Source organism: Phycodurus eques, chromosome 14 (assembly GCF_024500275.1).
Source record: "Phycodurus eques isolate BA_2022a chromosome 14, UOR_Pequ_1.1, whole genome shotgun sequence".
In the NCBI taxonomy this organism is placed as follows: domain Eukaryota; kingdom Metazoa; phylum Chordata; class Actinopteri; order Syngnathiformes; family Syngnathidae; genus Phycodurus; species Phycodurus eques.
The window spans coordinates 9,761,142-9,782,508 of record NC_084538.1 but is presented as its reverse complement, the minus strand read 5'-3'; the positions used below and the strand labels follow the sequence as shown (position 1 = coordinate 9,782,508).

General features: G+C 41.1%; 2 protein-coding genes across 3 annotated transcripts; one reads left to right on the top strand and one right to left on the bottom strand.

The window, feature by feature from the left end:
* The first annotated feature begins 1,395 nt into the window (after positions 1 to 1,395).
* Positions 1,396 to 7,396, top strand: yy1a (YY1 transcription factor a). Of its 2 annotated transcripts, none has more exons than XM_061695973.1 (5): positions 1,396 to 2,022; positions 3,591 to 3,675; positions 3,750 to 3,810; positions 4,502 to 4,660; positions 5,683 to 7,396. In XM_061695973.1, exons 1-5 carry the CDS (start codon positions 1,524 to 1,526, stop codon positions 5,863 to 5,865), a joined length of 987 nt encoding a protein of 328 aa, XP_061551957.1. In that variant the 5' UTR covers positions 1,396 to 1,523; the 3' UTR covers positions 5,866 to 7,396. The 2 variants fall into 2 exon arrangements, with proteins under 2 accessions (XP_061551957.1, XP_061551956.1); XM_061695972.1 differs by having other exon boundaries at positions 1,397 to 2,022; positions 3,525 to 3,675.
* tpp1 (tripeptidyl peptidase I) lies at positions 6,480 to 21,133 on the bottom strand. The gene is made up of 13 exons (XM_061695970.1): positions 20,987 to 21,133; positions 19,778 to 19,852; positions 19,161 to 19,300; positions 17,447 to 17,597; positions 16,493 to 16,614; positions 16,224 to 16,408; positions 15,054 to 15,252; positions 14,579 to 14,767; positions 11,979 to 12,051; positions 11,764 to 11,884; positions 11,501 to 11,662; positions 9,645 to 9,770; positions 6,480 to 7,746 (listed from the first exon to the last, which is right to left on the bottom strand). Exons 1-13 carry the CDS (start codon positions 20,995 to 20,997, stop codon positions 7,609 to 7,611), a joined length of 1,692 nt encoding a protein of 563 aa, XP_061551954.1. The 5' UTR covers positions 20,998 to 21,133; the 3' UTR covers positions 6,480 to 7,608.
* Between the last annotated feature and the right edge of the window lie 234 nt (positions 21,134 to 21,367).

The following is a 21,367-nucleotide window of genomic DNA, read 5'->3' as shown; positions in this document are numbered from 1 at the left end:
ACTGTATTTGTTCTTTACACAAATAATAAACTGATTTTTTTTTTTTAAAACGGTAAAATTTACAAACATAATTTAAAAAATTTATAAATTAGGGTTGCTTTTGGAAATTTGGATGTAATTATAATTACACATTTTCTCCCAGTAATGTAATGGATTACAGCTAAACAAATTTTGTAACAACACAGGGCATAAACAAGTGATTAAGAAACACAATATTTATTTTTACAAAATCTGGATGAACTTATTTAAAGTATATGAACAACGTATAGCAACAAGTACAGGATATTGGAGAATACAGGGCTCCCTTGAGATACGAGTTTAATTTGTTCTGTGACCACGCTCATAACTCAAAACACTCACACCTCAAATCAGCTTTACCATTTAAATTGAATGGAAATGCCATGAATATGTTCCAGCCTCCTCCCAAAAACACACAAAACACGTTTTTAGTAAGGAAAATAGCACTCTAATATTTTCCTTTATGAACAGAGGACAATTGCACAAAAGTGATACTCATGCACTGAAATTGTTAAAAGTGCCGCAGATTCAAGTGTGTCACTGCACATTTGCATACCAAGTATTTTGCAATATTTATTTTTTTTGGGAGGGGGGGGGGGGGGTGGTCAGCAGTTACGTGTAAAGCTCCATTGCTGCACAGGGCACAGCGAAGATCGGCGACAGGGGGCGGAGGGAGCAGGGGCGTGGAGGCATTTTCACCCCGGAAAACCAATCGTTTCACCGGTTCTCCGTCTTTGAAAAGCAATTGTCGACATGAGGGTCGGGGGAATTGGCTGGCAACCAGTTCAGGGTGTACCCCGCCTCCTGCCCGATGACAGCTGGGATAGGCTCCAGCATGCCCGCGACCCTAGTGAGGAGAAGCGGCTCAGAAAATGGATGGATGGATAGTGCAAGACACTACATATATATACATATACACACACACACACACACACACACACATATATACATATATATATACATATATATTATATATATATATATATATATATATATATATGCACATATATATATATATATATACACACATACACACACATATATATACGTGTGTGTGTTATATATTTACTGTATATTATAAATGAATATTTAAGAGAATACATTCTTTGTTGTTCTTAAGTATAAATACAAAATAAGTGACTCAGGGGGAAATAATAGAACTAAAGCAACATACAACAGCCCCGAAAAAATTATAATAAATAAATTAAAAAAAAAATTTTTTTTTCATCTGGTGGAATTGGAGCAAAATAAGATCTGAAGGAAAAAAAATAAAATAAAATATTGAAATGGACGTTAATGTTATGTAGCTATCTATCGTTGCTTCGAGAAAGCCTTGATCCAAATCACGCGAGACTTGATAACTGGAGCAGCGTGTCGACGAGAGTACACGTTGTTGCTGAGTTGTCGGAGAGGGAGGAGGAAGAAGAGTACACAGAGGAGAGGCCACCGTGGATTAAATAAAACATTCAAAGGTGGAGGGGGCTAAAACAAGGGAATAACAAGTCATGGCTTCGGGGGACACCCTGTACATTGAGGCGGACGGCTCCGAAATGCCGGCCGAAATAGTGGAACTGCACGAAATCGAAGTGGAGACCATCGAAACAACAGTTGTCGGGGAAGACGGCGAGCACCAGCCTATGATCGCCTTACAACCGCTTGACACGGACGACCCGCACTCGATTCTCCCGCACCAAGAGGTGATTCTGGTGCAGACCCGGGAGGAGGTGGTGGGCGAGGACGACTCGGAACTGCACACGGATGACGGCTTCCAAGACCAAATCCTCATCCCGGTGCCCGCCGTGGAGGAGGACTACATCGAACAGACTCTGGTTACAGTCGCGGGGAGAAGCTCGACAACGGGCCGGATGAAGAGGGCTGGAAGTGGCAAGAAATCGGGCAAAAAGAGCTATCTAAGCGGCGCCGACATGGGCAGAAAATGGGAACAGAAGCAAGTGCAGATCAAGACGTTGGAAGGAGAGTTCTCCGTGACGATGTGGGCTTCGGGTAAGTTTGGCGTGAATTCCTGCAATGGCTTTGTTCTCAGTGTGTGTGTGTGGTCGTTACGGGGCCTCCGCCGAGGCCTTGTCCTCCGACAAAAGTTGACGCCAGTTTGACGATTCAAAAAGGCTGCTTGGACTTCAATTGGACTGTTTTTGTTTTTATGGGAAGCCATGTTTTCTGTGCCGATGGGCGCCGCCATATTTCCCCGGTCGAGAAAGTATGGCGGCCCGAAAAAATGGCGTTTATTTGGCCCACGAAGATGGCGGCGAGTGGAGCTAAATGCGCTCCTGGATCCGCTAGTAGGCCTCGATGGCGCACTTCACAACGGCGGACGTGGTGCCTTCAAGGACCCTCGTTTTTCCACCAACTTTTGGATCGTTACTGGTTTTGCCATTAACCCCCCCCCCCCTAATATAAGCTACTTCTATATGACACGAATATCGACGTTGAAACGAACGTTTTTTTTTTTTTGTAAATTTATCATAATTTCGGATAAATTAGCGTCGCGTCGTGTGCCATGTAATTCGGCAGTTAGCTCATTTTTGGAACTCATCACAGTATTTAAATGTATGTAAATAGCAGTTTCGATTGTTTTCCAAAGCTTAATCACATCGTGATAAACGTTGAGCAGTCACGTTTCTGCAAAGGATCTAAAGGTGTGTGTGCCAGCCTTTATGAAGGCAACGAACATACACAGCTCACAAAAAGTTTCAAATTTCAGGATGAACCTAAAATGCACTTTTACAGGTGAATTTATTTTTTTGCATGTCCCAACTGTTCAACGAATGTTTCCGTACTCTTTGCACAACTCGCTGTTTTGTTGGATCAAATTAATTTTTTTAATCCGACGGCTGATAAGAGATCAATTAAAACTGCGTAAACTGCAGGGAGCTATTAAGTAATTAATTAAAATGTTCGGTCAACTTTATAAGATATGCTGCTGACCCTAGGAACTCCCTGCACTTTTAGTTTTTGTTTTAAATTTAAAAAAAAATGTAATTAAATTTTGTGGGTCCTCTACACGGAGGCAACCAATTATGCCAAATATGGACAAAGCAGATACCAAACTGGTTCAAACAGAAGTAGCTGTGAGAGGTGTCTTCTGGACACTCGTATGGCAAAACCAACGTGTTTTTTTTTTTTTTTTTTTTTTATAAATGAAATTGACACTTTTATATAAGTCCATGATAGAGACTCACTCTATGGAGGTCTAAATAGCCAAAATACAGGCCCTTTAAAAGTTTTGAGAAGGCCAAATTAAGTTCACTTGTAAAGGTTACAGTGCATATTAGCTTCATTCAGACAATTACATCCAGAAGCCCAATATTCACCAGGAAGTGGGAAACAAAATGCATACGTACTATAATATAGCTCCCACATACATAATGGATACCTATACAAAGTGATTTTGATCAGGTGCCCCCATCTGAAGTATACAACTGTTTTATTATGTTATCGGGTCCAATTGTCTTTATCGGCATTTGAATTCCGACTATGTGATTTAGATGACAAGAAGGACATTGACCATGAAGAACAAATCACGGGTGAAAACTCTCCTCCTGACTATTCAGAGTACATGACGGGGAAGAAGCTGCCTCCAGGGGGCATCCCGGGCATCGACCTCTCGGACCCCAAACAGCTGGCAGAATTTGCGAGGTACGTAGGCGCTCATTTAGAACACACTGAGAGAATTATGCATACTCTGTTTATATTTCGTTCTGAATTTCCAGAATGAAGCCAAAGAAAGTGAAAGAAGACGACGCACCCAGGACGATAGCCTGTCCACACAAAGTGAGTGACCTGCTCTTGGTCATGTCATGCTTTGCACTACGGAAACTGCAAAAAAGTGGTTTTTTTTTTTTTTTTTTTGGCTTGTTTTTTTTGGGGTATGTCTTAAAAACTATTTTATCCCCATTCAAAACAAAACAAAAAACCCGGGCAATTAACAAAAAAATATCACTCAATGCAATATACAAATTAAAAGGTAAAATTGATTATTTGCCCAGCCTACATGAAATGTAATGCATGTGTTGTGTAACTACAGTGTAACTAAAATGTTAAGATGGGATTTACACTGCTGGTCCAAGTGCCCCATTCAGATTTATTTCCTATATCCAATTTTCTATGGACATTTCAAGTTACGCATATCACATAAGACTGTGTTTACTTTCACTGAACACAGAAACAACCCACGTGCAGATGTCTAAATTGGATGGAAGGAATTAACTCCACAAGTGTGATCACGGAAGTTAACAATAGTACATGAATACTCCACTGGCCACTGTCTGTAATTAAGGAGCTTATTTAATTATTGACACGTCTACAGTAATGTAGCATATTTAGAACATATTTAAGAGCAACATGGTGAAATAAGAACAAAGTACGAAGAGGTGTGTAGTATAATACAAACCGTTGCAATCTGGCAGGTTACAAACCTGCACAGGTATCCCAATTTGTGTTGTCAAAATTATTTGGTCCTCAGGGCTGCACCAAGATGTTCCGGGACAACTCTGCGATGAGGAAGCACTTGCACACCCACGGGCCTCGTGTGCACGTCTGCGCCGAGTGCGGCAAAGCCTTCGTGGAGAGCTCCAAACTGAAAAGACATCAACTCGTACACACAGGAGAGAAACCTTTCCAGGTGGGCCTCGTCATTTGTAGAGTTTTCTACAGCACTGTTTCTCAAACTGGGGTGGGTCTGGAAGCCGAATTTATCATCATTTAAAAAGTATACAGCTACATATGAGGAATGGCGCACCGATAAAGCAAACATAATAAACCAATTACTCCTCCCTACCTATGCTGCAGGTCAATGAAAAGCTCTGATATGATTGTGATGTATCATCACATGCATCTGACATCGCTTTATGAATAAAGGCGTATTATTACACAGGTAAAGTCCTGTTTTTTTTGTTGTTGTAAAGATTGACTTTAAAGTTTATTCTTATATTCCAACTTTTTTCTCTAAAAAATATGACCGTAATCCACCGCTATTCCCGTGCGACCCACCATGACTAATTGAGAGCCCCCCTAAAAAAAGTTTATAATTGCCAATAGCTGCCACAAGATGGGAGTAATGCACCACTTTTCTAATAGACTGGGATTAGGTTTTAATTGAATTTGTTAAGGATAGCCCCTTGAGATGCAGTTTCTCATTTTCGAGGGGGTACCCAAAACAAATACAACATTCATAACGTAAACAGAGTTTATGCAGAATTTGTCTGATAGAAGCTCCTTTTATCAGTTCAACATTGTTCCTTGGCACCAAGATTGTGCCAAAGCACTATTGTTATATTAGACAGGGCTTTGGCCTGTGTTTCTCAGCAAATAACGGAGGAATAAAATTGGTGAGGAGGTGAATTTGGGATTAATGAATGACAAACATGGGGGAACAATGTAAGACTTTTTATCCCAACAGAATCAGTCTTTGTTTTTGTAAAAGTTACTTTTCTTCTTGGAAAATACAACATTTTTATTCTAACGTTACACCTTTTTAAAAATATTAGTGACGTTACTGTTTATAAAAAAAACCTTTTTAATTCCTGTGGTAGTTGTTTAATTGACTTTAAAATTATGAGGGGGTCCTTCATTAAATTGGAACCAAAATGTTTGAGAAGCCCTGTTCTAGTAAATATAATCCAAACATTCCTTCTCTTTCTCTAGTGCACGTTTGAGGGTTGTGGCAAGAGGTTCTCCTTGGACTTTAACTTGCGCACGCATGTGCGTATCCACACAGGGGACCGCCCGTACGTGTGCCCCTTTGACGGCTGCAACAAGAAATTTGCCCAGTCCACCAACCTTAAGTCTCACATCCTCACACACGCCAAAGCAAAGAACAATCAGTGAAGGGACCCACGGTGACACAAGCGTACACTGGACTGGAGGACTCCTTGACAGACAATTAATGTTCCGTGCGGCCTGCTTGCTTGTGAGATAAGATTGTTGCCCTTTGTATAATCTTTCAACACAGACCTTTAACAGACTTTCTCTGTATGCGTGTGGCGATGAGAACACTGACGTTCGAGGCCGTCTGACTCCGGCGCTATTCGAATTGAACTCTTTCTACTTGGTTCTCTGCACCTACAAATTTATTTATATCGGAACACAGTCAGCTGCAATGTTTTACATTCAAAGTCAAACAGTTGCAATGCTCCTCAGCTAGCAGTGACCCTTTTTCAATTTTCTACTCCTCCCAAGTGTGCATATTGTACACTGATTGACATTAATGCTGTGCTGATTGAGACGATCCTGTTGCTCTTCCTTCAGTTTTACTTTCCTTTGTGTTCGAAAGAGGGATTTATTTTCATTTTGTACAACGCAATATCAGTCATGTTGTAGATAACAGCCATGTGACTATCCATAGAGATTGCTGATTAAAATGTTTTTTCCCTTAGATTGTCTTTCTTAGTTCTATCATTTTATTAGCCTTCTTGGACAATTTAATCTAGTCGGAAAATGAATCCAATCACCAACAAATTCTGTTTATTAGTTACAGCAATGAACAAAAATTACTGCACAGCAGCTCAGTTTCATTTGAATTTCCTTCAGCACTGCAAGCATTTGGCACAAACTAGACGTGACTCATTTGGAACAATCACAGAATCTTATTTATGACATCACAGGACAAGTAGCACTTGATTTACAGCTCCGGGATTGGCACTTAAAAAAATTAAACATCTTTAAAAAATATTTCTGTGCATTAGCTTTGTCACGACTCTGTGGTCGACTGGTTAGGACATCTACCTCAGTTCTGAGGACTGGGGTTCAAATCCCGGCCCCGCCTGTGTGGAGTTTGCATGTTCTCCCCGTGCCTGGGTGGGTTTTCTCCGGGCACCCCATTTTTTTTCCATGTCCCAAAAACATGCGTGGTTGGTTGATTGAAGACTCTAAATTGCCGGTAAGTGTGAATGTGAGTGCGAATGGTTGTTTGTTTCTATCAGCTCACGGCCCTAGTGAGGAGAAGCGGTAAATAAAATGGATGGATGGATAGCTTCGTCACCATAACAGCCTACTTAAAATCCAGTCTTAACCGGATCACATGACAGATTTTTAGTGTACAAAAATGTGAAAAGATTTTAGCATCCGTTATATGGCAAAAATATGAGTATGTCTGCATATTTAAGCATAGTGACCCCTTTAAGTACACCTCACACTGCTCATAAAATTGGCACAAAAATGTGGGTCAGTTACAAGTGTGTAAAGCAGGAACAGAAAAATCAGTGCATTCTTTCCATTTTGATCAGAGCCTAAAATTGAAATGAAAAATCTGTTGTTTCTGTGCTGGATTAAAAAACAAAATAATCTGACCTTTTTTTTGATTGACACATGGAAATGGAAGGAACAAATGATACATGGATTAGGTAAACTAAGTGCAGTGGGGCTGTGAAAAAAATTAAAACCAAGGTTAAAAAAAAACAAAAAAACAATGTTCTAACACATAGCCTTTATAACCTCCCTGCAGACCCTGCAGTAAATCAATGATACAACGTTAAAAGAATAACTGAATAAAATCCCACAGCGTTGGCAGCCAACCACACTGGCTGTGAAGATGTTTGGTACCTGTCAAGAGTGGAGACTGACTGACTTCCACTAGGCTAGGAGGGCAGCCAGTAGTGCAGGGTAGTTTGGAGTTCCCCAGCCTGTCACCGGGTCCCACGATGGTGCAGCACAGAATCCTTGACCCTGAACCTGCTCGTCAAAGCAGCCCAGGTGACATCCTTCAGTCACCTGGAGACATAACAGCACACAAACCAATGATAGAATGCTTTATACATGAATTTCATCATCGCTTATTTAAACCAATTTTGCATTAACTGAACTTCTGTCGACATTGGCCATCAAATATTGATTTGAAACATTGCTAAAGTTGAGCCTCTAATCCATCCATCCATTTTCTGAGCCGCATATCCTCACAAGGGTCGCGGGAGTGCTGGAGCCTAGGATGTGGGGTACACGCTGAACTGGTTGCCAGCCAATCGCATGGCACATACAAACAACCATCCAACCAACAACATTCACACCTACGGGCAATTTAGAGTCTTCAATTAACCTACCATGCATGTTTTTGGGATGTGGGAGGAAACCGGAGTGCCCGGAGAAAACCCACACAGAACATGCAAACTCCACACAGGCAGGGCCGGGATTGAACTCAGGTCCTCAGAACTGTGAGGCAGACGCTCTAACCAGTCGTCTACCCTGCCGCCGCCTCTAATCCATCAAGGAAAAATCTTAACCCATGTTACCTCAAATTTACTACCATGTGGACACCTTTGTTACAAAAATCTACAGACAAACTGATACACATATCTGATACAATACAGGATACATTAAAAAAATGATTGTTTTGCTTTAATCCATTCAATAGACTTAAACTCAGATTACAAACTTTATTTTTTGAGGTGATTATGAAAAAAAAATATTGATCTGATTACATCCAGTACAATCTGTGTTTTGTGCGTGTACATTTCTGGCCATAAAGATGTCCAAAGGGTACAAAACGCATTAACAGTACAAGACTAAAAAGAAAAGAAAATTTACGGCAAAATTTCATGCCATGAGCAGTCATAGCCAAAATGATCACAAAATTAACTACTGCAATCATGAAACACTATTACTGTATTGAGTCCAACAATACAAACAGAAACCTGGTCCCAAAACCATAATGAAATATATGTTAAATACCTTCAACGGGGAAATACAATTTCCCCCTCACTCCACTGCACAGTAGTGGCACAGTTCAACTCCACTAAGTTTTCACATTCAACATAGTACAGTTGGAAACTGCGAAAACCACGCTGCAATGAAGGGATCAGTCGGAAGAAACAAACAAAACCAAGAGAAGAACACAAGATCCCCTGGATTTACCTCAGGTCTGTTGGTCACTGTTAGGACACATTTTAGATGAGATAAAGGGGAGCAAGAAAATAGAGCAAAGTTTAGACTGTGGAGTATTATACTGCACTGTAAGGCACAGCAACAGGGCAAGCTATTTTATTTGTTTTTTTTACATGAATATGTATTCTAACAAATGAATGATGAATCTGCTTGACCAATGACTGACCAGCAGTAGTTTATGTCACTGGCTAACTTGGTGTTAGATATACAGTGGGTATGGAAAGTTTTCAGACCCCCTTAAAATTTCCACTCTTTGTTATATTGCAGCCATTTGTTAAAATCATTTAAGTTAATTTTTTTTCTCATTAATGTACACACACTCACCCCATGTTGACAGCATGTTGACAGGGAAAGGGATATAACTGTTGACATTTTTGCAGATTTATTAAAAAAGAAAAACTGAAATATCCAGCAGGCTGTGGGATAATAAGTTTAATAAATCTGCAAAAATTTCAACAGTTAAATTTTTTTTTCCTGTCAATATGGGGTGCTGTGTGTACATTAATGAGGAAAAAATGAACTTAAATGATTTTAACAAGTGGCTGCAATACAACAAAGAGTGAAAAATTTAAGGGGGTCTGAAAACTTTCCGTACCCACTGGAGTACCACATCAGCGGTATGTAGTACCTTCTTCTGCCAAAATGTAGATGGTGAACAAAAATCAAACTTTCATGCATTAATAAGATTTAGAAGGTAGAATATAGCTTTGCGGAGTGGAATATTGACTGACATCAAATAGGGCCTGTCCCTTGAGCTTGTAGAGGCGAGGGTTGAGGAAGCCAAGGACGGGAAGGCCCTTCGTCAGACGTTTATCATTGATTAGAGAAAACATCCCACCAACCACCGGGGTTGACGCCTGGAATGACACAAAAAAACAATTTAGTACACTTGCAGGCAACAACATTAGCCTCACAATCAGTCAATTCTAATCAGTCAGCTAGAAGAACAGTAGTAATGTTATTGATGTAGGACCCCGGAGAGGGCCTAGCTCACAAACTGCTCTTAATTCATCCTAAAGGTGTTTGATAGGGTTGAGGTCAGGGCTTTCAAACTTAAAGCTATACGAACCACTACCCTAATAATGACTTTAATTTGTTTATTTTGCAGAAGTGGTTCTTGAGGTGGCACGGTGGACGACTGGTTAGAGCGTCAGCCTCACAGTTCTGAGGACCCGGGTTCAATCCCCGGCCCCGCCTGTGTGGAGCTTGCATGTTCTCCCCGTGCCTGCGTGGGTTTTCTCCGGGCACTCCGGTTTCCTCCCACATCCCAAAAACATGCATTAATTGGAGACTCTAAATTGCCCGTAGGCATGACTGTGAGTGCGAATGGTTGTTTGTTTCTGTTTAAATTTTAAAGCAGTTACTAGAGGATCATTAATGTGATATGTTTACGAATTGAATTAAGAAATTATTTTAATGCCCTGCGATTGGCTGGCAACCAGTTCAGGGTGTACCCCGCCTCCTGCCCGATGACAGCTGGGATAGGCTCCAGCACGCCCGCGACCCTCGTGAGGAGAAGCGGCTCAGAAAATGGATGGATGGGTTCTTGAGATTTGCCCCAGCTTCTCTCAGTGGTTCTCAAACTGGGGTTCCCTGGACACTCTGAAGTCCGAATTATTTCACATGATTAAAACAACTAGACATACAAATGGGGACCAGCATGCCAATAAAAAATAGAGGATACATAAATTACCCCTCCCTATCTGAAGTTTGGGCCAATTAAAAGGCCTGATATGATTGTGATGTATTTTCACATAAATCTGAAATGCCCTGCATGAATAAATATTTTTTTCCCCCAGAACAAAAGGTGTATTACACGAATTAAGTCCCATTTTCTTTCAAGAACAAAAGGCATTTTTTTTCTTGAATTAAAGGCGTAATCTTACAAGAATAAAGTTCATTCATCTTCAGTACAGCTTATCCTCACTGGGCCCGCGGGCATGCTGGAGCCTATCCCAGCTATCTTCGGGCGAAAGGAGGGGTACACCCTGAACTGGTCACCAGCCAATCGCAGGGCACATATTAACAAACAACCATTCGCACCCACATTCACACTTACACGTTATTTAGAGTCTTCAATTAACCTACCTTGCATGTTTTTGGAATATGGGAGGTAAACAGAGTACCCAGAGAAAACCTCGAAGCCACAGGGAGAACATGCAAACTCCACACAAGTGAAGCCAGGATTTGAACCCGGGTCCTCAGAACTGTGAGGCAGATGTGGTAACCAGTCACCCACCGTGCTGTCCAATAAAAAAGTTCTGTTTGTCTGTTAAAATGACTTTCTTCTCAAACTGACTTTAATATAACATTATGACTTTATTTTCTTTTAAAAAAAAGACTATTCTCATAACACTGAAAAAAATTATTTAAAAATATTGTGATAACATTTTAACTTTTTTCTCAAAAATATGCAACATTTTAATCCCTATAACATTTATGGGTATACGTGGTAGTAATGTTTAATTGGTAATAGGATTGTGGTGGGGGGTGCCCTTGGAATTAAGTCCCTGGACCCAAAAAGTTTGAGATTCTCTACTGTACAATAGTTGTGTTTAAAAAAAAAAAGTAATCTGAACAATTTTACCGATGTCCCAGACACCCAAGGCATGGGCACTCTGTTAATGACCACCCAGTAATTATCCGACAGAGCTGCCATGTCTGGATATGCTCTTCCGCTGACGTTGAAGTACGATTTAGGAGGGAGGGTTGCCGCTACAGTCTTCAGATATCCGGCCACAGCGCTGGCCTGCGGGAATGAATGCACTGGATTTATTTGGACAGTTTGACTTGATGCTTGTTGTTGTGGTTGACTCAATTATAACAACAAAGTTCACATCGTATTCCTACTTGGTAGTTAGGCATCTGGAAGACATTACTGAAGCCCCCTCCACTGATGTAATCCGTTACTTCATAAGTCAACTTGAAAGGGTTCTTGAACGAGGTTCCACCCACTGTGGTCACGTAAGGGCTGGAAACGAGGTGCTTTTTTGTTTTGTTTTGTATTTTTTATAAATACATTTTGTGATTGTCATGAGTTTGGTTGCAAGGTTCAGAGTTGTTACCTTGAGGCGGGAAAACTGGGCCTGAAGGAGTTTTGCTGTTTAGCCATGTGCCAACAGCCAGCACCGCTGTCACCTGAATGCAACGCAACATCAGACTGAATTCAAAACACAGACTTATTCAAAGGATTAAACGTTTGTCACCTTCAAAACACAAAGAAAAACTACTGTTAAAGAATGTTAACGCCAGATAAAAAGAAAAATTTGTAGATCAGGGGTGTCCAAACTACAGCCAGAAGGGCCTTTATGGTCCGCCGTCCATTTTTAGCCAGCAATTGACATATACTAGGAATAACATTTGGATGTGGCCCGCAGTTATTCATAGAGAAAATAAAAAAATACATTTAAAAAAAAAAAAAAAAAAAAGTGCTGGTGGGCGGCGGCACAGTGGACGACTCGTTAGGCCATCTGCCTCACAGTTCTGAGGACCCGGGTTCACATCCGGCCTCGCCTGTGTGGAATTTGCATGTTCTCTCCCAGCCTGCATGGTTTTTCCCAGGGTACTCCGGTTTTCTCCCACCTCCCAAAAACATGCATGGTAGGTTAATTGAAACTCTAAATTGCCCGTTGGTTGTTTGTGTGCCCTGCGATTGGCTGGTGACCAGTTCAGGGTGTACCCCGCCTCTCTCCCAAAGTCAGCACCCCTGTGACCCTAATGAGGATAAGCGGTATGGAAAATGGATGGATGGCTGCCAGTGGGCAGCATGAAATGTGTGGGTGTTGACAAAGCAGGGGGGATGGGACACCCACATTCTCCATGTGTGCAACAGCCCTGACAACCACAATTATTGATACTACCATCCATCCATCCATCCATCCATCCATTTTCTGAGCCGCTTCTCCTCACTAGGGTCGCGGGCGTGCTGGAGCCTATCCCAGCTGTCATCGGGCAGGAGGCGGGGTACACCCTGAACTGGTTGCCAGCCAATCGCAGGGCACATAGAAACAAACAACCATTCGCACTCACAGTCATGCCTACGGGCAATTTAGAGTCTGATACTACCATAATAATTAATTACTGATGGTTTTAAACAGATTTTCTGGATATGCAAACACCAAAATAGTAATACAATTTAACAATAACGACGAATAAAGTTAGTTCTGTTTCAGAAGCAAAAATGGTTTCCTCCACTTTCTGCTCCATGTCAAGTTTCAATTCGTAAACATATCACATGAATGATCCTCTAGTAACTGCTTTAAAATTTTTCATGTTACTACAAATTGCTTTCGTTTTGGTCCTGAATGTGGAGATGGTATTGGGCTGCTGCTCAGTGCCTGGGGTGAATCTATTCTGGTTAGATACAGGGCCACTTGTCACCCCAAAATCCTAAAACCTCTAACAGAAAATCTAGCAGTTTTTCAAAATAACTACATACCAAAACAACATCAACCAAACAATGCAATATTAAGCATTTCCGGTGGAAGAATTTTGCGGTGTACGAGTTTCCGGGTGTCTGTTTGTTTGAAGGTACCGGGACGCCATCAGGTGGAAAAATAACCTCATAATTTGGGGTTGTGTAATGGGTATATTCAGTAGTTTGGTGCTGGTACTTTTCCCAGGTTGATAGTTCATCAAAAAAAAATTTTAATACTAAAGGCTAGTTACTCCAGCCAACGCTGCGGTGTGCTGCTAAATTCAGCGTACTGCTATATTCAGCGTCACCTTGGTTTTGAGTTTCAACACGTTTCCCATGTTGCTACTATGCGTTGCACGCCACAGTATCCCAAATGCGGAAGTGCCGCATGCATAGAGTCAATTGCTTGATGATGTATTGGTTTAAAACTAAAGTTGAAGACTTTTATAGTAGCCCTTGCATCGTTCATTTTTTCTAAACGCGGCCCTCGAAGGAAAGTTTGGACACGCCTGATCCAGATTAAAAGAATTCATCCATCCATTTTCTGAGCCGCTTATCCTCACTAAGGTCGCGGGCGCGCTGGAGCCTATCCCAGCTGTCATCGGGCAGGAGGCGGGGTACACCCTGAACTGGTTGCCAGCCAATCGCAGGGCATTAAAAGAATTTCTTAATTCAATTCGTAAACATATCACATTAATGATCCTCTAGTAACTGCTTTAAAATTTTTCATCTTACTACAAATTTCTTTCGTTTTGGTTCTGAATGTGGAGATGGTATTGGGCTGCTGCTCAGTGCCTGGGGTGAAGACCCTGGCAACTGTGGCTCTCCTTTCCCATATGTGAGGGCATTACAGTAAGAACACTATACAAATATATTTAAAAAACAATCACTATAAACTGCATATTTCTGCAATAGAGCGGGGATTTCTGTGATTGACAAGCATTGCTTCACAAAAAAGCTGCGATGTTGCGGGGCCACATTGGGTGCACAACAATATACCGGGAGAGCACTGCAGTCATTGGGGGGGGGCTTCTAGGGATTCTAATATGACATGAGTCAATATAGATTGTTGAAAATTGATTTTTTAAAATCTATTTATTAGTGAATTTTGACCTAAAGTACTCCCCTAACGGTTAAAGTTAACTGAAAAAACTTCCTTTTGGCAGAAGTAATAAATGTATCCTCATAATCTTACTGTTATTTAATCAGCTATACAATTTTGCAGTACTGTTCCTTCCTATTACTGACCAGAAGCAAAAAGTAAGGAGAGGCCCCTGACGCCGGCCTTCATAAACTCGGTGTTGATGCGCTGCATGTAGGCGGTGGACAGACTGTCCTCGTCGTCCCCATAGCTGATGGTGTGGACCCAAGGCAGGTCAGACATGTTGCTGAGAAGGACCACCCACTGGAGGAATGGCTCCTGGGACTCGTGACGACCTGGAACACAACGACGGATGGGTTTGTGGGTGGATGGATGGATGGATGGGTTAGGTAGGTGGGTGGGGTGGACGGACGGACGGACGGACGGACAGACAGACAGACAGACAGACAGACAGACAGATAGATAGATAGATAGATAGATAGATAGATAGATAGAGTTATGTAAGCCTGAATCACGCAAAAAAATATATAGAAATAAACAATATGGATATAACGTAAAGTGCAGATGATGTTTAGAAATGGTACAATGAAATAAGACAACTAAATGCGACTGTGCACAGACCTGGATTAGTGAAGACCCATGTGGGGATGTTGGCCCCCGTGCTCATGATGTACTCCACGTCCAGACTGGCCTCTACACCGACCTTTCCAGTGCCCTGCGTCCCCACAACACGATCCACCTTGGATAGATGCTGGAAGCCGCCGCCATAAAGGTTCATGAACTCCGCCAGATCCGCAGGGCTGTAGTACTGCTCCAAGAACTACAACAGAAAAAACTAGCTAATGCCCAAAAGTGCAATACAGTATAAACTCACCGAAGACTTCATTAGGTACCCTCGAATAATATAAGGATATTCAATACAAGGTGTATCAAATAGTCTTCCTTTGAAATCCTAACAATGCTCAGTTTTGATTGCTGTAGTTAATGGTGTATTACTGCACTGCATTGCAGCCATTTTCAATATTTTGGTTGGCTTACATGCTACATGAGAGGAATACAAACGAGAAATCACTCAGTATTTTGTATTTTATTTTTAACACGGCTGTAGTATTAAGTCACAAATAGTGAAGGGGTACCAAATATTTTGGCAGGTGACTGCATACACAGTGTGGGCTAAAAATAGAGGTACACTTTTTTTTTTTTTTTACAGATACTGAGAATAATGGCAAATAATTTGAGTCAAGAACAAAGTAAGTGCATTCTAAAGCAATATTGGACAGGAACAGAAGCAAGACAGAAAAGCAGTTTTAAAACAAAGGGAGGATACAAAATTAAAATCAGGTCTGGATGAAGAAAGGGCAGAAACGAAGGAGGGAAGGAGGTCAGGAAGGAAGGAAGAAAGAAAGAAAGAGCAGGTCTGAGGTGGAAAGAAAGGTAAGGTTTGAAAGCAGAAAAGCCGGTTTAAGCGACGGAAGGAAGAAAGGCAGCAAGGAAACAGGAAGGAAGGAGGTCAGGGAGGAAAAGATGCCAGGAAAAAAGGGGAGGTCTGAGGGGAAGGAAGGCAGAGAAAAGGTCAGAAAGGAGGGAAGGGAGAAATAAAGGAAGGCAGAAAAAACATTTTTGGCGACAAGGTAAGAATAAAAATTAACTGAGGGGGAAAAGGAAAGCAGTCATGAAGGAAAAGACGCTAGGAAAGAACCAGTAAATGTAATAAAATGAAAAATGTCCAAAATGTATATCTACTTTTGGCCCACTCTGTATACTGTAAGACTTTGATAGTGGGGGCCGCACCTGTGCTACAGCCTGGCTGTTGTTCTGAGCTGATCCCACATCAGTTACAGTCATATTGTAACAGGCTCTTAAAACGGCAGGAGTCACTCCCAAATGAAAACCATTGCTACGGTGCATCTCCTTTGAGTTGGACGAGGCCATGCTGGGCTTGTGTCCTCTAGGAGGGAAGCGGTGAAGCCCTCCCACTGTTAAAAAAGATCAAAATTCAACTTCAACAACATGATAGCACAGGTAGGTGGCCATTTTAGACGTAAACAAATGAGGCTCACCAAAATCAAGGTGTTGGGCAACATCATTGGGAACAGAGTAGGGAGCAGAGGACCTCACGATGGAGTGACCATCTCGGATGTAACGCTGGAACCTGCTGCCTGGGAGCAGTGTCTCCGCAACCCTTGATGCACAAGTCAAGAACGCAATCAATGATACGAGTACACACAAAATATTGTTAGCCTAAGAGCATAATTGCCAAAGTCATTTTTGAATGTTTTCTGAAAACAAAACAAAAAAATAAGCAAACAAAAATCAACAAACAGTAGTACAGTTGCCTCAATCAACCTTTACGGTTTGAAAGACAAAAAACCCAAAAATATTTTTTTTGCAAGCACATTGGTAGTGACTTAGGCAATTATGAACATACGCTAAATTTATCACTGTTAACATCTAAAGAATAAAACTATTTACCTTAATTTGGATAACAAGTGACAACACGTATCATGACGCAGGAATCTTAGTGTTTTGAATGAATGTCTGCTTAACTCATAATTTTCTTCTCCTTTTCACTTTCTTCTTTGAACACAACTTCTGAAGGATGATACTGTTACAAAAAGCCATAACAAGCCAAAGAAAAAGCTAAATTAAATCTGTTGATGCACTCTTGTGAGCGACATTGAAGTTTGTCTTGACATGATTCATGTTGGTTGTTCGAATTTAACTGCAGATTTTCCTTGAAATCATTGCTAGAATAACAAACAGGGTGTTCAACTTTAGAGGTTCCACCGGAAATGTATCAGAATTGTCTGAGAAGACTGGAGCAACACTATTTATTTTCTTGTTTCTGAAAATCCAGAATGTTTGCCTGATTTCAACAACAGAAAGAAGAAGTGAGCCAAAACCACATCAGCATAAAACCATTATTTCTGTGTGTGTCTTGGGTGAACAGCACCGTTGTCTCGGCTGTAGAGCAAGAGGAATTAAGAAAGAGTTGCTGAAAAGGATATGCTTACTCTGCAGTCAAGGTGCACTGCAAAAAGTCCTGAGTGTGAACCGTCAAGCAGTTTGTGACGCCATGACTCTGCAGCCAGCTGTGCACCACCTTTTGGGACGCGTCGGACGGACGCACAAGGGAGGCCACCTCCTCGAGCTGGAGATATTTACCTATGGGGAAATGACTGTGTCAGCATAGTGTAGTTAGTGGTTAATCACTCTGTCTCACATTAAGGACATTTGGGGTTCGAATCTCAGCTACAGCCTTCATGTGTGGAGTTTGCATATTCTCCCTGTGCTTGTGTGGGTTTTCTCCAGGTCCTCCCACTTTCCAAAAACATACGTTGGATTCATTGAGGAGTCTAAATTGTCCACACAGTGCATTCAGAAAGTATTCACAGCGCTTCAGTTTTTCCACATTTTGTTATGTTATGGCCTTATTCCAAAATTATTCAATTCTATTTTTTTTGTCCTCAAAATTCTACACACAAAACTCAATAATGCCAACATGATTTGTTTTTCTGTATATGTATTAAAATGAAAAATAGAAATGAGAAATCACATCTACATGAGTAAATCACTGAAGTTATAGTGGTACATTTGCCTGACTTCAGGAAGCATGGGTTTAGTTCCCACTCAGTGACGGTGTGAAATGTGTGAGTGACTAGTCATCTTTGTCATTGTCATATTCCTGGAAACCAGTCCAGGGTGTAGTCAAAGTCAGTTGGGATGGATGTACATTAGTATTCACAGCCTTTGTTCACTAGACAGAGAGATCTGGTAAGTAATAAATAATGTCCAGTTATGTTACAGCGGTATTTGAACATGTGGAATATAACCATATAATATTGACCCACTCTGATATACAGTATAATGGCCTATTGAGGAATTACGATATACCAGTATGTATAGTGTGGAAATGTTTTGATATTCATCGTATGCATGCATAGTATTGCATATTTAAAGTAATATTTGATTGATAGTACTTTGCTGATTCACCTAAGGTAGCAATTACAGCCTCAAGTCTTTTTGAGTATGATGCCACAAGCTTTGCCCATTTGTCTTTGCAGTGTCTCTTAAGTGTCATCAGGCTGGATGGGGAGCGTTGGTGCAGTGTTGTTAAGTATGGGCTCTGGCTGGGACTTTAGAGGACATTCACAGTTGTCCTGAAGCCACTCACTTTGATATCTTGGCTGTGTGCTTAGGGTTGTTGTCCTGCTGAAAGATGAACCGTCACCCCAGTCTGAGGTCAAGAGCGCCTTAGAGTAGCAGTCTGTACATCACTGAATTCATCTACCTCCTTATTTTTTTTTCATGCGGTGATAAATACGTGTGTGGAATTTTGAAGAAAAAAAAACAACAACCTTGGAATAAGGCTATAGTATAACAAAATTTGGAAAAAGTGGAGCGCTGTGAATACTTTCCGAATGAGTGTAGGTGTTAATGTGAGTGTAAATGTTTTTTTGTCTGTATGCGCCCTGCTGGCAACTAGTCCAGAGTGTACCCCGCCTCTTACCCAAAGTCAGCTGACCCATAACCCTAATGAGGATAAGGTTTATTGAAAAACGGATGGAAGAACTAGCATGGGAGTACTTACTGAAAAAGAAATTGAAAGACCAAAGTGAGACTCTCCTTACCTTAAAAACTGAAAGCTCTTTTTGGACTTTGCAATGAGGAAGTGAGCCGCACAGTAAATAGCAAGTATGCAAAAAAATCTGAGCTTTGTTGTCCTACCATACTGTGGTGAGTCTGGGTCAGACACCACTTTGAGTGTCTCCTCCAACACGTCAACATTCTGCTGCAAGAGTGCAAAGGTCAGCTCAAGCTTCTCGGTTGGTCTAAGCCGCCCAACACGAGTCCAGTCCCCAGGCACCCTGAATGGAACAAAAATATACTAATTATCCTTCAGAAGAATGGAAAACAATTACAGTCACCTCCTTCTGATTTGTGGAAAAGTAGCTTGCTTTGACCATAATCTAATAGCCCCTCAACTTGACAGCGAACAGCAGTGTGATGAAAGATTCTAGCAGAGGTCAAACAGGCAGACGAGGCTCCTTGTGGGGTTGACGGCATATAAAGCAGGGTGGTAAATGTCTCAAAATCTTGCAGGGAAAGGTCCAGTGGTGGAAATTAAAAGCTGATCAGCTGATAACTGCGGGCTACTCAATGTAAGCTACAGTAAGATAAAGGTCATTTGTGACACTGCATATGTATTATTCTATTTTTTAAAATCTGAATATCTATAAAGGAGTCAAAAACATTATAAAATAGCTAAGAGGGGCTCCAATGTCAAAATATGTTGTTTTGGACACAAAAAGTTGATGTTATGATTGAAAAAGTGAATTACTCACAAGACATTTTGGTCATATTCCAGGTATCCACTCCACACCATTGGGCTGAATAACAAGGGGATGACCACGGCTAACCTGGTGGGAGAGATCGAAAATATACGATATTGTACAGGGGTGCTTGGTATGGTCTCGACATATGCGGTTTCGTGGTTACGAAAGACGCACAATGAACTAGTTTACAGGGTGGGGTAACAATGTTGTTGTTTAATTACTGCCGTACTTACTTCCCCCCCATTTAATTACTTTAGATTTATGCCCTAGAAATGTTTTTTTATCCAAATATTTACTGCAATGATGACTTTTCTACTGCGTTACAGTAGGTTGGTGATAGACTATGACGCTGCCGAAGGCATGCTCAGTCAGTGCCCTATGTACTTACTGTTTTTCATTAGATTTTTTGTTTGTTTCAATTTAATTTTATCTACATTTCAAGCATGTGTATATTGCCAATTCACAACAGAAGTTATCTCAAGGCACTTTACATATGGAGCAGATAGAGAACCACACTTCTCACACATTAACCTTGCATTAGCAAAAAAAAAAAAAAAAAAGGAAAAATCCCTGAACAGACCAGAAACTTAGGGCGTACGTCTACCATAACCGTTTGGGTCGAGATACAGTGATAAAGGAGATATCTATATGCACCTGGAAATGTTTTTCATACAAATATTTGCTGCGAATATGACTAACTATTGAGTTAGGGTATGTTAGTGACAGACTGCACATTTCGATTTACGTACAAAATGGCGCTATGTTGGTGTTGTGCAAACTCAACTTTGTCGTAAACCGAACACCCCGCTGAGTTACTGTATTGACTGTTTAATATTTTACTGTTTTACATTTATGACCAAGATGTTTTTTTTCATACAAATATTCACTGTAATTGTAACTTTCCTACACCGTTAGCATAGGTTACTGATAGAGACTACGCCGTGTTACCGAAAACTACGTCGTAAACCGAGGACTCCCCTGATTTATTGTATAGCTAATGCAATAATATTGCTGGCTATCTCATAATTACAACCCTACTTCCTCGCCATTACAACAGTTAACTTGCTGTATTAGGTAGCGGCTAACAGGATGTCGTTCATGTCAAACTGTACCAAAAAGGCTTCAAAACAACGTGTAATATTATAAGGTACGTCCCAACCGCCAACTCGACTATTTCGAAAGGAGAGTGAACGAACTCGTAATAAAGTGTAAACTTACGGCATGCACATTGTGTCGTTCCCCGCGGTGTGTGTTGTGTGTGTATATATATATATATATATATATATATATACGACGATTGTATTTTGGCTCGGGGACAGGCAGCTGAAGAGGTGCAATGATCACGTGAGCGACCTCACGTGACTAGCGACACGTGAGGACAACCTCAAAAAGTCCCACCGGCCAGTTCAATAGGCACACCTGCGCGCACCCCCCCTCCCCCCCCCCGTTATATATCAAGGATTTTGGGGGGTGTCATTCCATAATTGGAGGACAATTTAGACGACATTTTTGAAAATTATTTTTATATTTTCATAAAAAAGGTAAGAAACTTTATAATTTGAGTCTTCCAGTTTAACCATCAAACAGTAAACTTTTTGA

Coding starts and splice junctions, on each gene's coding strand:
- yy1a (XM_061695972.1), top strand. CDS start 1,524: ATGGCTTCGGGGGACACCCTGTACATTGAGGCGGACGGCTCCGAAATG. Junction 2,023..3,524: donor CGTGACGATGTGGGCTTCGG/GTAAGTTTGGCG, acceptor TATGTGATTTAG/ATGACAAGAAGGACATTGAC. Junction 3,811..4,501: donor CGATAGCCTGTCCACACAAA/GTGAGTGACCTG, acceptor TTTGGTCCTCAG/GGCTGCACCAAGATGTTCCG.
- tpp1 (XM_061695970.1), bottom strand. Junction 11,885..11,978: donor CCCAGTTTTCCCGCCTCAAG/GTAACAACTCTG, acceptor CCTCGTTTCCAG/CCCTTACGTGACCACAGTGG. Junction 7,747..9,644: donor AGGGACAGGCCCTATTTGAT/GTCAGTCAATAT, acceptor TTATGTCTCCAG/GTGACTGAAGGATGTCACCT.